The 16,688-nt window shown below is 36.1% G+C and overlaps 1 protein-coding gene across 28 annotated transcripts in view; it reads right to left on the bottom strand.

The window, feature by feature from the left end:
• MGA (MAX dimerization protein MGA) overlaps positions 1 to 16,688 on the bottom strand; it is a 159,103-nt gene that overhangs the window by 56,934 nt on the left and 85,481 nt on the right. For all 28 annotated transcript variants that reach the window (XM_079914793.1, XM_079914782.1, XM_079914797.1 and 25 more), the window contains exons 3-5: positions 5,756 to 6,704; positions 4,628 to 4,706; positions 4,414 to 4,509 (exon numbers count right to left, since the gene is read on the bottom strand). In XM_079914793.1, the coding sequence (XP_079770919.1) occupies positions 4,414 to 4,509; positions 4,628 to 4,706; positions 5,756 to 6,704 (1,124 nt within the window). The remainder of the gene's footprint in view (positions 1 to 4,413; positions 4,510 to 4,627; positions 4,707 to 5,755; positions 6,705 to 16,688) is intronic.

The raw sequence follows: 16,688 nt of genomic DNA, 5'->3' as shown, positions 1-16,688 counted from the left end.
CAATCTGGTAAAACTTTACAGAGAGTGTAATTCTTAAATTAGAATAAGTAGGAATTAACTAGGAAAGGCAGAGAGGGAGAGTAGAGTGAAACCAGAAAGCAAAATATTGCAGAAATGCAAGTGAAACAGAATCCTAAACAAAGGATAAACTGAGATACTGTAGTGCCTTGAAAAGAGAAAAGTACTCTATTATTATTATAGACAAAAACTGCCAGAACAGCTGCCTACAGAGAAAGAAGGAATTAAGTCATTAAAAGTGTACCCATACAGCCAAATAGGTAGACAATCAAATTTAGAAACTGTTTCCCCTACATATCTTCTTGTCTGCATTTACTTATACTTTGAACTGCCACCTTCCCCCAAAAGTGATACCAAGTGATCCTAAAAACATCAACAAAAAGACCAAATTTATTTTAAATATACTTACAATTTTTTAAAGCCCTAAAAGTTGAGAGGTCAATGGCACATGGACACTGCTCAAAGTAATTCCCAATTTAGCTTACCTGCACATCTTGAAATGTTTGCCCTTCAAGAAAATCCTTCCCTGAATAATAGATATTTGAGACTCAGACTCAGTCGGTTTCATATGAATGATAATAACTTTATCTTGCAAAAATAAGATAGTTATATAATTCTTAGCACATCCCCCAAAAAGCATAAAACCCTTTCCACATGGTAGTTTAAACTAATTCATACTTCTGAATGCTTTTGCCTTTTCACCATATTAGGAGCAACTTCTTAAAGAAATATTATCACACCATTAAAAAAAAGACCCATAAAAATAGAAACGAAAACAGATAACCCTCTAGGTTCAGAGCAGAGTCACCTAAGACAATAAACTGTAGCCAAAAATGCCTGCCTCTAGCTAAACCCACTTAAATAGGAGGTATCCACAAAAAAACACTCAGAGGAATGAACACCTATATAACTAGCCAACAATGAACAGAAAAGTAGACATTTATATAAGAAAAACTCCAGCTAACCATTGATTTAACAGTACAGAGTATTTTTTAAGTAACTAAAGAGGCAGAGTGCTCTGGAAATATTATCATAAGGGAATTTAACATTAAAACTGACAGGAGTCCACACTGATATAAATAAATGATTGGATAAAAATGAGGGAGAGAAAAAAAAAATGAGGGAGAAAAGAGAATCTCTGGTTGCAGAAGAATGCCAAGTAATTTATGCAGATACTCCATCCTCAAGAAAGTGGAGCATAACTTCCCACTCATTAAGTGTGGACTACACAGTGACTTCCAAAGAGTGCAACATAAAAAGTCAGTGACAAATCATGTTGATAATATGTACCCTTGATAAGGTGAGGTGAGAATGGCACTTTACCTCTGTTGTCTTCCTCCTATAAACATATAATCCCAGTCTAACCATTAGAAAAACATCAAACAAATCCCAACTGAGGGACATTCTACACAATATCTCACCAGTACTCCTCAAAATTGTCAAGGTAATTAAAAACAAAACAGTCTGAGAAACTGTCCCAGCCAACAAGATCCTAAGGAGACACAACTACTAAATGTAATGTGATTTCCTAGATGAGATCCTGGAACAAAAAAAATTAACTAAGGGAATTTGAATAAACTAAGGACTATAGTTAATAATAATATATCAATATTAGTTCACTAATTGTAACAAATGTACTGCCCTAATGTTAGATGTTAGTAACAGGAGAAACTGTATGCTGAGTATATGGGAACTCTCTGTACTATGGTCCCAATTTTTCTGCAAATCTAAAACTTATCTAAAACAAAAAATTCACTTAACAATTAACATAGAATTGACTTGGTAGCAATGAAACAGAAAAGCTTTTACAAAAATACCTTTAAAGATCAAAAACATGATAATTTCAGGTTGATGGACTTAGAAAAGAAATGAATTTTGATGTAGCAAAGTATAGGAGAAAAAATATACTGTGGAAAACAAAATTAAGAATCTTATTTTATTTTAGCAACAAAACTATCAACAACAACAATAAGAACATTTTCTCAGGCTTAATCAACATTTCTTCCACAATTTCAAAGCAAGCTGAAAAAGCTTTTCAAGTTTTTCAAGGTTTTTTCATCTCAAAAACGTTTTGGATTTGTAGGTGCTTATTTTATAAAGAATAATGAAATTCTACAGTTGATGGAAAAGCAAAGAAATACGACATTACTGAATTGAAATTTAATAAATTACTTCAAGCATCAGTTTTTAGAAAGGGACCTGGAAGAATATTTTCATTATCTTCAGATACTTGGAGTTGGCACCATCAACTGATGTAGTAACCATCAGTTACTACAAATATTTAGCCAAACTAACATAATTCTTTTAATATTTTAAGTCTTAAGAAGCAAAGGTTGGGGGATGGGGGAGACACCTGCCAAAGTAAAATAAAGAAAAAAATCCAAACTAGAACTCTACGTCATATATTATGAACAGTGACACATGGATTACAGATTTAACTGTTTAAAAAAGTAAAACTATATAAGAACGTAGTTGGGGCTTCGCTGGTGGCGCAGTGGTTGGGAATCCGCCTTCCAATGCAGGGGACGCGGGTTTGTGCCCTGGTCCGGGAAGATCCCACATACCGCGGAGCGGCTGGGCCCGTGGGCCACGGCTGCTGAGCCTGCGCGTCTGGAGCTTGTGCTCCACAGCGTGAGAGGCCACGACGGTGAGAGGCCCGCACAAAAAAAAAAAAGAATGTAGTTGAATTAACTTTAACAATGTGAGGATTAATACAAACTTGAACACCAAATGCATAATCTGTATGGCAGGTGAAAACTGATGCCTCACACTTTTTTGCCCAAAAAACTGTATCAGCTGACACCATTTAAAACTGAAACACGTTACAAAAAAATACTGACTTTTACCTTTTACAGAACAATAGGAATTTCTGAAAATACTGAGCCTACATTCCTATTTGACAATCCACTGATATGACTGCCCCTTTAGAACAGGAACCTATGCTCCAGCCCACCAGAGTCCAACACCATCCCCAAATTCAGGCTAATTTCACTTTACGTTACCTGCTTAGTTTCCATAAGCATTTGACTTTGAACACCCAATACACAAAAAGTTACAGATTTGACTAAAATGTCTATAAGGGAAGGAAAAAACTCAAACCTTACCCAAACAGGAAAAAATAAGAAAACAAACCAGAGCAAAAAGACCAGCAGGGAGCACTGAATATATTTAACTCTAGAACTAAGACTATAAAACAAATGGGGGATTAGGTTGAAAGAATGCAATACAAATGTTATAATACTTATATATTATCAGAGTACCTAAGGAAAAAAAGGAGAAGTGGGGGGAGAAAGGACAACTTAACTGATAGAGAAAAGAGAATATTATTTAAATAAAATAGCAGAAGTGAAAGCTTACGATAAATGACAGCAAACATTATTACCAGCAAGACTACTATGATGTGACTGTGATTTTCCATTACAATCCACAGTATCCAGTCCTTATCACTTGGATTGAAATTTGCATACTTTAAGATCACACTGTCACACAGTCCCTCATTAAAGCAAAAGTTCAAGTATTACCATTTAATTTAGAAACTGAATGGTTGTTTTATAAATCAATGTTTTGTTTGTTGGCATACAATGCTTAGACTCTCATGAAAATTGACTAACAGTCAAAAAATAAACTACTCCAAGAAGCACACCTAAAATCAAAGGTATAAGGAAAATAAAAATTGGGGCATGGCTTACAGTCATTCATTTACAGTGCAAATCGGGAAGTCAGTAATTAACTATGATGGCAATAAGGATACTAAATTTTGCTATTTTAAAAAAAGGATTAAATGATATGATCAAGGCCAAGATAAACTATGGCAACAAAATAGGTAATCATGAAAATTTTAAATTAAATCGCCAGCAAAATATGAAATATATAAAATTTTTACAGCCACACAATGAGACAGATAAGTATTCTTCTCTTTACAGTTAAATACATTACTAAGTATACCAGAAAAAGTAGGCTCTTCCCCTCCAAAAGCAAAACAAAAAACCTTCAAAAACCCCACAGAAACAAAAGCAACCAAAATTTAAAGTAAATAAAACGGGGTTATAAGAAAGAAAAGAGAAAACACACTTTCTTATCATGATACGTTTTTTAATGCATAATACATTAGCTTCACAACGATAAGACAGTATCTTCAGAGTTTGAAAGGTTTCTCTTAGGATAAAAAAGACCTAGATGTGTTTTTAAGTTAAGGGAAAGAATCATGGACAGAGAAAAGAGAAAAATGCAAGCTGAGAGAGGGGCTGAAAGAAATCAAATCAAGGATGGGGGAAAGGAGGAAAAACAGAAAAAAGAGGGAAGGAGCAAAGGGAAGAGGGGAGAAGAGAAAGACAGGGGAAGGAGAGAACAGAACAAAATTCAAAATTGGCTTGTATATTTTTTAGAGAATTATACCTTCCTGAAGACCAGGATGTATGACCTGCTTGTGCCGCAAGGCCTTCAAATCTTCTATCAATTCCTTTTCCAACTGGGAAATTCTTGCTCTGCAACCTATTCAGAAAGCAATGATAAAATAAGCTACTATATACTACAGAAGAATACACATTGCATCTTTCACTTCTAGAGCCAAACTCCCAATATATTCCTCTTTTTTACTATTATATAATACCTGGGTCATTTGTGGCTGATGCCTGAAGACTAGAGGATTCTTCTGTTGTTCCATCAACTGCATGAATATCTAGAGCTTCCTATATTAAAAAAAAGAAAAGGAAAGAAAAAAAGTAGTTCATATCACTTCTAAAGGTTTAAAAGTAAACTAGGAAGCTTTTTTTTCATTTTGATACTTTTTGCTATTTTCTAAATGTTTTTTCATTTTGATACTTTTCACTTTAATAATGGGGGGGCAAAAAATTTAAAGATAATATACTCAACTAACTGACTTAAAACTGTATTTATCATAACTTGTATATTTATCCAATTTATCATAACTTGTATACTGATTTCTCAGAGCCTGTGTAAAGACAGCTTTCTCAGCAATTAACAAGGAGGAAGGAAAAGAACAGGCAGAGAATTCAACCTCTGTGTAGCTAATTTAGAAAGATTAGGCTTCTACAACAATCTAAAAGAAAAACAGTCTAGTTGAAGAACTGGAGTAAAATAAACAAGGAAACTATCATTGTGACAGCAGAATTAATAAGACTATTAATTTTTTGTTCTCCAATGGTATTCTGCTGTTGCTGATGAAAATCAGTGGATGGAGTATCTCAAAAGAGTTAGTAAACTTTTCATGTGTTTATGCCTTTTCAAAGTCCATAATATAATAATGAAAATTCCACTAAGAGCCAAAGATTTTAAAAATTCCAACTAAACACAATGCAAAAATCGTAATCAAGGGCTTCCCAGGTGGCGCAATGGTTGAGAGTCTGCCTGCCGATGCAGAGGACGCAGGTTCGTGCCCTGGTCCGGGGGGATCCCACATGCCGCGGAGCGGCTGGGCCCATGAGCCATGGCCGCCAAGCCTGCGCGTCCGGAGCCTGTGCTCCGCAACGGGAGAGGCCACACACAAAAAAAAAACCAAAAATCGTAATCGAAACAGACATAATTTTTTAAGTCCATTCAAACAAAATACCTTAAGTGATGCCTGTTAACCCAATATTTTGGAGATACTCCCCTCCCGGTGCACACAACCTCGCATAATGGATGCATTCACAGTAACTGTATTCTTAGTTATCAGCCAGTATACAATTCAATGATGATTATTTGACCTTGGAAAGAATGCTGAAAATGACAATCTTACCTTCGATTCAAAGGAAACAAAGAGAACACCATCTACATCTTCCAGATCAGGTTTCACATCTGGAAAGGTACTCCCAGGGCCCATAGGAGTGTTCTTTGTAGAAGTTAAAGATTTTCCTGTGTTTTTAGGTGGCCGCCCTGCCTTAGAGAGTTTCAGTTTTCGTGGCCTTCCTCTTTTTCCAGGGACATTTGGAGGGGCATTCTGATTAGCATTCACAGTCTTGGAGGCCGTTGAAATCTTAAGCATACTTTTCTTTCTGCCCAAGTCTTCTTTTCCTAAAAATGAGTCCCCAACTGAACTCTTTGAACCATCAAGTATTTTTTCTGTGTTAATGCTGTCAGATATATCAGGATATTTCCACTGAGGATCTTTAAGTGAGGGATATTTTTGTACCACTCTGAGGTCTGGTGAATGTCTTCTAAGACCATTTTCTGATTCCTTGCCTAAGCAGAAGCCAGTCTCATTAGAATTTTCAATGTACGTAGGCAAATAGTCTAATTCTGTCAACGCAGAAGTTCTATCCTTCCGAGATGTGGAAAGCATGTTATCAGGGAGCTCAGAAATCTTCACTGTGCTTTTGGTGACAGCACAGGGCTCCAGATAGACTACTGGCATCTTTCCAGCGTCTAATTTGAACATTTTAGCTTTAGCAACACCTGATGGGCTATTTGGTAGTAGCCATTTAGAAGAAGGATGGTCAGCTTCTAGTTTATCAGCTTTATTGTGCCTCTTCAACTGTTTCTCTAGTATAGGATCATCATCACTGTTTGAGTACACATCTGTTTCCTCATCTGTCTCTTCCTGTTTCACAGTGACCCCTTCTGGGCACTCACCAAGTTCATATTCATAATCGTCTAGAGGCTCTTCTTTAATGACAACATTGAAGTTTTCATTTGGGTTTAATGGTGATGTTACATGGGCGTCATCTTCAAAATTGTTGCCAACAAGACTGGAGAGACAGGGGAGGGAGAGTTAAAAAGGACAGAACTATCCATAAATAACACTCAGGAGGGGAAAGAAAAAAAAAAAAAGACTGTTGGAAACCAAGTAAAATCACATCAGATTTCAAGAGCCATTCATTAAAAAAAAAAAAAACACTGTATAACAAGGTTCTCAAAAACAGTTTATCAACATCACACTTTTACATATTCTGTCAATTTCTCTTGAAAAATATATAAACTAAAGGGTAAAGTTTTAACAAGTAACTCTCATCACTAAATCAAAAAGCAAGATATGTTATAACATGTTTTCTGCTAATGGTATTCTTCAAATGAACTCAATTTTCAAAGTCAGCTTGCACTGATCCAAAATCAGACTCTAGTAATGTACACACTGATCAACAACTGCCAATAAAAACAAACAAATGTCCATTACAATTAAAAATTAAAATAAACATCAGGAAGGGCCTTTCAAACAGCTCACTGATTTTTTTAATTGAGATAAAATTCATGTAACATAAAACATAACGTTTTAACCATTTTAAAATGTACAAGCCAGTAGTTTTTTCATTGTAGTCCCAATGTTGGTGCCAGGTGATTTTTCAAATTTAAAATTGCAAAACCCACTTTCAATGTAAAGAATCCAGCATTAGTTCTTCCAAAATAAAAGGATAGGGTGGATGAAGGCAAGGACATATAACCTGTCTCGACTTAAGTGTTTATAATTCATCAAAAAACAAAACAAACTTTTTAGTTTCTCATTTCTCCCAATTCATAACTGAAAGCACATAAACTATACCAATGTATCTTGAGGACAGGTTAGAACTACTCACTAACCCAGTTAAAGTCACTTTATCTGTAAAACTTTCATTTACCTCAAATATGCAAAAGTAACCATTAAATCGATCTGTATCTACTTGTTCCTTGCAAAACTGACTTAAGATCTTGACCTTACTCAAAAATTCTTCAATGGAGGACTTCCAGTTAGAATACAGTAGTTCACAAAGACCATAACTTCTGCCATAACAATGACAAAACACTAGATAAACTTAAAATCCTATTCTTTCTTTAAAGTCACTGAAGACCTCTGGGTACAAGTAAGTTTAAATGAACTGAATTCCAGAGAGGGACCAGCCTTCTCCAAGTGACCACAGATTGCTATTGCTTTCAACCCTCAGTGGCATTTACATTGCTTGAAGCACAAGTGAAGAGAGAAAAAAGCTGTTATAGGCAAAGAATCTTTGCGGAAACACAGAGAAACCAAACTATTAATGCCTGAGTATGGGCAGACTAGATCTGGAGGACCTCAAAGAGAAGACAAGTCCTTGCTCCCACCAATTATCCTCCAGGGGACTTTTGCAGAATTTCTAGTGATGCAGAAACTTGGCCTGAAATCAGAAACTTACATTCTCACAGCACTTAGATCCCAAGGCCCTGTCTGAAAGGAGGTCAATCCTACCCTTAAAACTGAGGTGAGCTGAAATTTACAAATCATCTAGACTGGAAGGATAGAGAAAAAGGAAAAGCAAAAGAAGTGTCAGAGACCTATGGCACACATCAGATTATTTAACACACTAGCAGTTGCACCTCCCAAAAGGTAAGAGAAAGAAAGGAGAAACATTTGAACAGAAACTGAACAAAAATATTCCAAAAATGAAAGATTTTAATCCACAGATCCAAGAAGCTCAGCAAACACCAAGCAGAAAATCATACCTAGGTACATGAAGACCAGACAGCTGAAAAAAAGATCAAGAGAAAAACCTTATAAGCAAGGAAGAAAAAAAGACACATGAGACTACAGAGAAAACTATGAGAACAGACTAATTACTCATTGGAAACACTGTAAAACAGAAGACAATGAATGACATCCATCATAAAGCATTTAAAGAGTCAACATAATGTTCTAGATCTACCAAAAGAAGCCTTCAAAGCTAAAGACATTTTCAGACATCTGAAAGAATTCATACGTCATAAAAAATACTACCTCCTTAGACTGAAACAAGACAAGGATATTAGTTCTCACCACTTTTACTTACAGTAATTATACTAGAGGATCTGCCAAGGACATCAGGCAATAAAAAGAAATAAAAGACATCCAGATTGAAAAGAAGTAAAAAAAAAAAATCTCCATTTGTAGATGACATGATCTTGTATACAGCTGGCCCCCAGTTCTGAGGGAGACTGGTTCCAGAACTCCCCAGAGATACTAAACTCTGTGGATACAGAACTGAAAATCCTAAGAAATCCACTAAAAAAACTATTGGAATAAATGAGTTTGGCAAGATTGCAGGAACCAAGATCAACACACAGCAAAATAACTGTAATTCTGCACACTAGGAACAAACGTCAAAAATGAAATTCAGAAGACAACTCTATTTACAACAGCATCAACAAGAATAAAACACTTAACATACGGTAGATAGCTAGTGGGAAGCAGCCGCATAGCACAGGGAGATCAGCTCAGTGCTTTGTGACCGCCTGGAGGGGTGGGATAGGGAGGGTGGGAGGGAGGGAGATGCAAGAGGGAAGAGATATGGGAACATATTTATATGTATAACTGATTCACTTTGTTATAAAGCAGAAACTAACACACCATTGTAAAGCAATTATACTCAAATAAAGATGTAAAAAAAAAAAACTTAACTGAACCAAAAAACTGTAAGGCTTTTACACAGAAAATTATACAACTGTTGGAAAAAAATTAAAGCCAACCTAAAAAAAAAAAAGAAAAAAAAAGGGTAAATATTACGCAGTTTCATACTAGAAGACAATATAGGTGAGACAGCAATACTCCCCAAAAGTGATCTGCAGAGTCAACACAATCCCTAACAACGCCCCACCTGGGATTTTTGTAAAAATTGAGAAGCTGATCGTACAATTCATATAGAAATGCAAGGGACCCTAAAATAACTCAAAGTATCTTGAAAAATAGAAACAAATGGGGACTCATACTTCCCAATTTCAAAACTTACTACAAAGCTACAGTAATCAGCATAAAGCTAAACATACCAATCAACTGAACAGAACTCAAGGTTCAGTAATACCTGCCCACTTTTATATCAATTGGTTTTTTTTTCTTTTCTTTTTTTAAGGCAGTGCCATGCAGCATTTGGGATCCTAGTTCCCTGACCAGAGATCAAACCTGTGCCCCCTGCATTGGGAGCAAGGAGTCTTAACCAATGGACCACCAGGGAAGTCCCTCAATTGACTTTCAATTGAATTCAATTCAAGGGTGCCAAGACAATAAATTCAGTGGGGAAAGAATGGGCTTATGAACACCCACAACTTATTCAATACAAACACTTGCACACAAATGTTCATAGCAACATTATTTCTAATAGTCAAAAAGCAGAAACAACCTTAATGTTTACCAATAAATGGATAAATAAAATGTAGTATAGCTAAACAACAAAATATTATTCAGTAATAAAAGAAATTATGTACAGATACATGCTACAATATGAACCTTGAAAACATTATGCTAAGTAAAGCACAAAAGACCACATACTGTATGATCCCATTTAATGTCCAAAAAAGACAAATCCAGAGACAAAAGAGAGACTGGTGGTTGCATATCGGTGGGTGGGGTTGAATACTGGCTGGAGGAAAATGGGGAGTGACTAGTAGAGGACACAGGGTTTCTTTCTGGAGTGCTGAAACGTCCTTAAAATGACTGTGGTCATGACTATACAATTTGGTGAATATATTAAAAATCACTAAACTGAACACTTTTCAAGGGTGAATTATATAGCAGTGAATTACATCTTATTTTTTTTAAAGTTCTAAAAAAATACTTAAGGAAGTTCTTCAGACTAATAGGAAATGAACTAGTACGAAAATGGATCCAGGGGACTTCCCTAGTAGTCCAGTGGTAAAGAATCTGTCTTCTAACGCAGGAGATGCAGGTTTGATCCCTGGTCTGAGAACTAATATCCCACATGCCTTAGGGCAACTAAGCGTGCATGCCACAACTACTAAGCTCACACGCCTCAACTAGAGAACCCACATGCCACAACTAGAAGAGAGAAAACCCACACACCACAACTAGAGAGAAGCCCGTGCGCCACAACGAAGAGCCCCTGCAGCACAACGAAAGATCCCACATGCTACAACTAAGACCCAACACAGCCAGAAAAAAATAAATTAATTAAATAAATAAATATATATTTTTTAAAGTAGCAAGCTAAGTTAAAAAAAAAAAGAAAGAAAATGGATCCAGGAATGAATGAGAAGACCCATGAAAAATAAACATGAGTAAATATAAAAGGCTTTTTCTTACGTTTATTTAAATGACTCCTGACTGATTAAAGCAAATAAAAACATTTGGGGGGGTTTATAACATATATAAGGACATGAACAACAAGGACATTAGCTGATCATGAACTGCTATAATATTAATTTAATTTTACTTGATAAATTAAGAATGTACATAATTATCTCTACAACCACTGCTAAAGAATGAATTGTGTCCCCTCCCAAATTCATACACTGAAGCCCTAACCCCCTTGTGACTGTACATGGAGATAGGGTCTTGAAGAAGTAATTAAGGTTAAATGAGGTCACAAAGGTGGGCACTCTCTCTCTTCTCTATGTGAGGACACAGCTAGAAGGCAGCTGTCTACAACCCAGGGTACTACAACCCTGGGTAAGACCTCCCAACAAAACTGAACCCTACCAAAAACATTACTTGGACTTTCCAGCCTCCAGAAATGTGAGAAAATAAATTTTTATTAAGTCACCCAGTCTATGATATTTTGCTATGTCGACCTGAGCAGACTAGTAAAAACACTTAAAAAAAAAAAATTTACAGAGGCACAGCTAAAAACCCAATAGGCCACAGGATGGAATTTTAAAAACGTAATCTAGGACCTCCCTGGTGGTGCAGTAGTTAAGAATCCGCCTGCCAACGCAGGGGATACATGTTCAATCCCTGGTCCGGGAAGATCCCACATGCCGGGGAGCAACTAGACCCACGCGCCACAACTACTGAAGCCCACGCACCTAGAGTCCATGCTCCGCAACAAGAGAAGCCAACGCAATGAGAAGCCCACGCACTGCAACAAAGAGTAGCCCCCGCTCACCGCAACTAGAGAAAGCCCATGTGCAGCAACAAAGACCCAACGCAGCCAAAAATAAATAAATAAAATAATTTTTTAAGAAAAGAAAACATAAACCAAATGAAAACAGGGAAGGATAATGAAAGAATAGATGACAGAAACAGAAAACACCAAGATGAAATGCTTTAAGCACAGCCACATCAGTAATAATATTAAATGCACGTGAGCAAAACAGTCCAATTAAAAGTCTAGGGTGGACAAAGAAAAAGGTCCCGACTATAAGCTATTTAAAAGAACCACAATTTCAATCTAAAGACATAGACAGACTGAAAATAAAAGGAGGGAAAAAGATAAAACCATGCAAATAGAAAATAAGATGAATGCCAATGTAGCTTAATAATATGACTAAAAGTAGACTTTAAGTACCATCAGAGAGAATGAGGGTCATTATAAAAATTTTATGAGCTCAATTCACCAAAAGGACATAACAATCCTAAATGTATATGTACCTTATCATATAGCTTGAAAATATGTGAAGCAAAAATTTATAATACTAAAAAGAAAGACAGAAAAATCCACAACTATAGAGGGAGATTTTAAAACACGTTCCAGTAACTGATAGGAGAGACACCGCCCCCCCAAAAAAAAAATCAGTAAGGAGATAGAAGAATTGAACAATGAATTAAACTTACCTGATAAGATCTTATAGCACACTACAACCAACAACTGCATAAGTATACTTGAAGTATTAATCAAAACAGACCATATGCTAGACAATACAGCACAGTCATGATATATTTCTATTTGAAAGGTTTTAAGTCACATGTTCTCTGACAAAAAATAGGACCAAACCACAAATTAATAACAATTTCAACACAACAAATCATAATTTGTAGAATGCACCTAAAACAGTGCTAAGTGGGATTTTATAGCTTGAAATAAAAGGTCTAAAATAAATTATCTTAGGGATTGATAAACTTTTTGTAAAGGGCTAAGTAGTAAAACTTTTAGGCTTTGAAGTCTGAACAATCTTTACTCAACTCTACCACTGTAGCATAAAAGAAGCCACAAGACAATACATAAACAAGTGAGCATAGCTGTGTTCTAACAATTGGACACTGAAATTTGAATTTTATATGATTTTCACATATGAAAAAATATTACTTTTATTTGTTTCCCCCACGCACACAAACACTTAAAAATATAAAAACCATACTTAGTCTGCAGGCCATAACAACAACAAAAAAGGCAGGCTAGGTATGGTCCACAGGTCTTAATCTGCCAATCCCTGAACTGAAACAGGCAAATTAAAACAAAAGCAAGTGCCAAAGCAATCCTGAGGGGAAAAAAAAAGAGCTGGAGGAATCAGACTTCCTGACTTCAGACTATACTACAAAGCTACAGTAATCAAGACAATACAGTACTGGCACAAAAACAGAAATATAGATCAATGGAACAGAATAGAAAGCCCACATATAAACCCACTCACCTATGGTCAACTAATCTATGACAAAGGAGGCAAGAATATACAATGGAGAAAAAATAGTCTCTTCAATAAGCAGTGCTGGGAAAACTGGACAGCTACATGTAAAAGAATGAAATTAGAACACTCCTTAACACCATACACAATAATAAACTCAAAATGGATTAAAGACCTAAATGTAAAACCAGACACTATAAAACTCTTAGAGGAAAACATAGGCAGAACCCTGTATGACATAAATTATAGCAAGATCCTTTTTGACCCACCTCCTAGAAAAAGGGAAATAAAAACAAAAATAAACAAATGGGACCTAATGAAACTTAAAAGCTTTTGCACAGCAAAGGAAACCATAAACAAGATGAAAAGACAATCTCAGAATGGGAGAAAATATTTGCAAACAAAGCAACTGACAAAGGATTAATCTCCAAAATATACAAGCAGCTCATGCAGCTCAGTATCAAAAAAACAAACAACCCAATCCAAAAATGGGCAGAAGACCTAAACAGACATTTCTCCAGAGAAGATATACAGATTGCCGACAAACACATGAAAGGATGCTCAACATCACGAATCATTAGAGAAATGCAAATCAAAACTACAATGAGCTATCACCTCACACCAGTCAGAATGGGCATCATCAGAAAATCTACAAACAACAAATGCTGGAGAGGGTGTGGAGAAAAGGAACCCTCTTGCACTGTTGGTGGGAATCTAAATTGATACAGCCACTATGGAGAACAGTATGGAGGTTCCTTAAAAAACTAAAAATAGAATTACCATGTGACCCAGCAATCCCACTACGGGGTACCCAGAGAAAACCATAATTCAAAAAGACACATGCACCCCAATGTTCACTGCAGCACTATTTACAATAACCAGGTCACAGAAGCAACCTAAATGTCCACTGACAGACCAATGGATAAAGAAAATGTGGTACATATATACAATTGAATATTACTCAGCCGTAAAAAGGAATGAACGTGGGTCATTTGTAGAGATGTGGATGGACCTAAAGACTATCATACAGAGTAAAGTAAGTCAGGAAGAGAAAAACAAATATTGTATATTAATGCATATATATGGAATCTAGAAAAATGGTTCAGATGAACTAGTTTGCAAGGCAGAAATAGAGATACGGATGCAGAGAACAAACGTATGGACTCCAAGGGGGGAAAGCAGGGGAGGGGGTATGAATTGGGAGATTGGGATTGACATATACACACTAATATGTATAAAACAGATAATTATTAAGAATCTGCTGTATAAAAAAATAAAATAAAATTCAAAAAAAGGAAATCAGATCAGTGGTTACCAGTGTCAGGGAGACAGGGGATGAAGGGCAGGGGAAGTGAATGAAGGGGATCAAAAGGTACAAACTTTCAGTTATAAGATAAATAAGTGCTGGGGATACACAAGATGATGACTCTAGCTAACACTACAGCATGGTATATCTGAAAGTTGCTAAGGTAGTAATTCCTAAAAGTTCTCAAGAAAAGGAAAAAAAATGGGATTATCTATACGAAAAGATGAATGTTAACTAAATTTATTGTGGCAATCATTTCACAGTATATGTCTGTCAAGTCATCATGTCGTGTAACAAACTTATACAGAGCTGTATATCAATTACATCTCAATAAAAATGAGAAATAAAAGAAAAAAGAGCAAGCAAAAAGAAGGAAACAATGCTAAGAGGAAAAAATTTAATGAAATAGAGAACAACAGAGAAACTGGATTTATGATTTGAAACCTGCCAGCAAAGAAAACTACATGGCTTCCCTCAAGTCTAGCAAAGACATAATGAAAAAAAAACCTATCTTGCACAAACTCAGAATATACAGGATAATCCAACACTTTTTGTTTTATGAAGAAAGCAAAACCCTGGAACTAAAGTATCAGAAATAAAAATATCCTTCATGAATTCAGATGTAAAAAAACTCAATGAAGTATCAGTAAACTGAATCCAATATTAAAAATGTTATGACAACCAAGTAGTATTTCCCAGGAATGCAAAACTGTTACAGCATTTCCAGCTCTCACTCCCATATAGCCGCCACTCACGGTAAAAAAAAAAAAAAAAAGAAAAAAATCAAATTAACAAAATGAAGGGAGAAAAACAACATCTCAGCAGATAGAAAAACAACATTTGATACAATTCAATACTCATTCTTAACCACACTTAGAAAATTAGGACTGGAAGGAAAGTTCTCAGTGTGACCTAAAGCCAACAGCATAACACCCATTAAGAAATACTGAACGATTTTCTCTAAGGTCAGGATACATGAATGACCATTCTCAAAATTTAGTTTCAACACAGAACTGCAAGTCCAAACAGCACAGTAAGGTAAGAAAGAGAGAGAATAATAATAAAGACTTACAGGAGAAGTAAAACTAACTTTGTTCACAGACACCATAATTGTGTATGTAGAAAATCCTAAACACTACAAACTAGTAAGTGGATTAAATAAGCAAGGTCATCAAATACAAGATCAAGGTACAAAAATCAACTGTATTTCTATGTACTATGGGAAGTTGGAAGCTTACACTACCAAAGATTATAGTGTCATCAAGACTGTATGGTGGGCTTCCCTGGTGGCGCAGTGGTTAAGAATCCACCTACCAATGCAGGGAACACGGGTTCAAGCCCTGGTCCAGGATGATCCCACATGCTGCAGAGCACCTAGGCCCATGGGCCACAAATACTGAGCCTGCGCTCTAGAGCCCACAAGCTACAACTACTAAGCCTACATGCCTAGAGCCCGCACTCTGCAACAAGAGAAGCCACTGTAATGAAAAGCCCACGCACCGCAAGGAAGAGTAGCCCCCGCTCGCCACAACTAGAGAAAGCCCGCTCACAGCAACGAAGACCCAAGGCAGCAATAAATTAAATAAATAAATAAATGGCTGCATGGTATTGGCAAAAGAATAGACAAAAAAATGGAACAAAAATAGACCCACCCATATATATATATAATCACCTCATTTTCCAAGACACCAGTGCATTTTAATGGGGAAAATAAAGCCTTTTGAATATGATGTTAGACCACGTAAATATGTGCCTGGAAAACTATGAGCCTTGACCCCCAACTTCATGCCATACACAAAAAGTAAGCCAAGATGGGCTAGATTTCAATTTGAAAGCTAAAACAGCTTCCCCCTTTCAAAAATATCACTTAATTGGAGAAAATACCTATTTCCTTATCTTTCTTTTTAACAGCTTTATTGTGTAAGTTACGTAACATAAATCCCACCAGTTTTAAGTAACAACTCAATTATTTTTACTAAATTTATAATTTTGCCATCACCACAATCCAGTTTTCCTTTACCTCGTTTTTTTGTTTGTTTGGCCGCAACGCATGGCTTGCAGAATCTTAGTTCCCTGATCAGGCATTGAACCCAGGTCCTCAGCAATGAAAGCGTATAGTCCTAACCACTGGACCGCCAGGGAATTCCCTCCT

The sequence above is a fragment of the Stenella coeruleoalba genome, assembly GCF_951394435.1.
Source record: "Stenella coeruleoalba genome assembly, chromosome: 2".
Classification (NCBI taxonomy): domain Eukaryota; kingdom Metazoa; phylum Chordata; class Mammalia; order Artiodactyla; family Delphinidae; genus Stenella; species Stenella coeruleoalba.
This window is presented reverse-complemented; position numbering and strand designations above follow the sequence as displayed.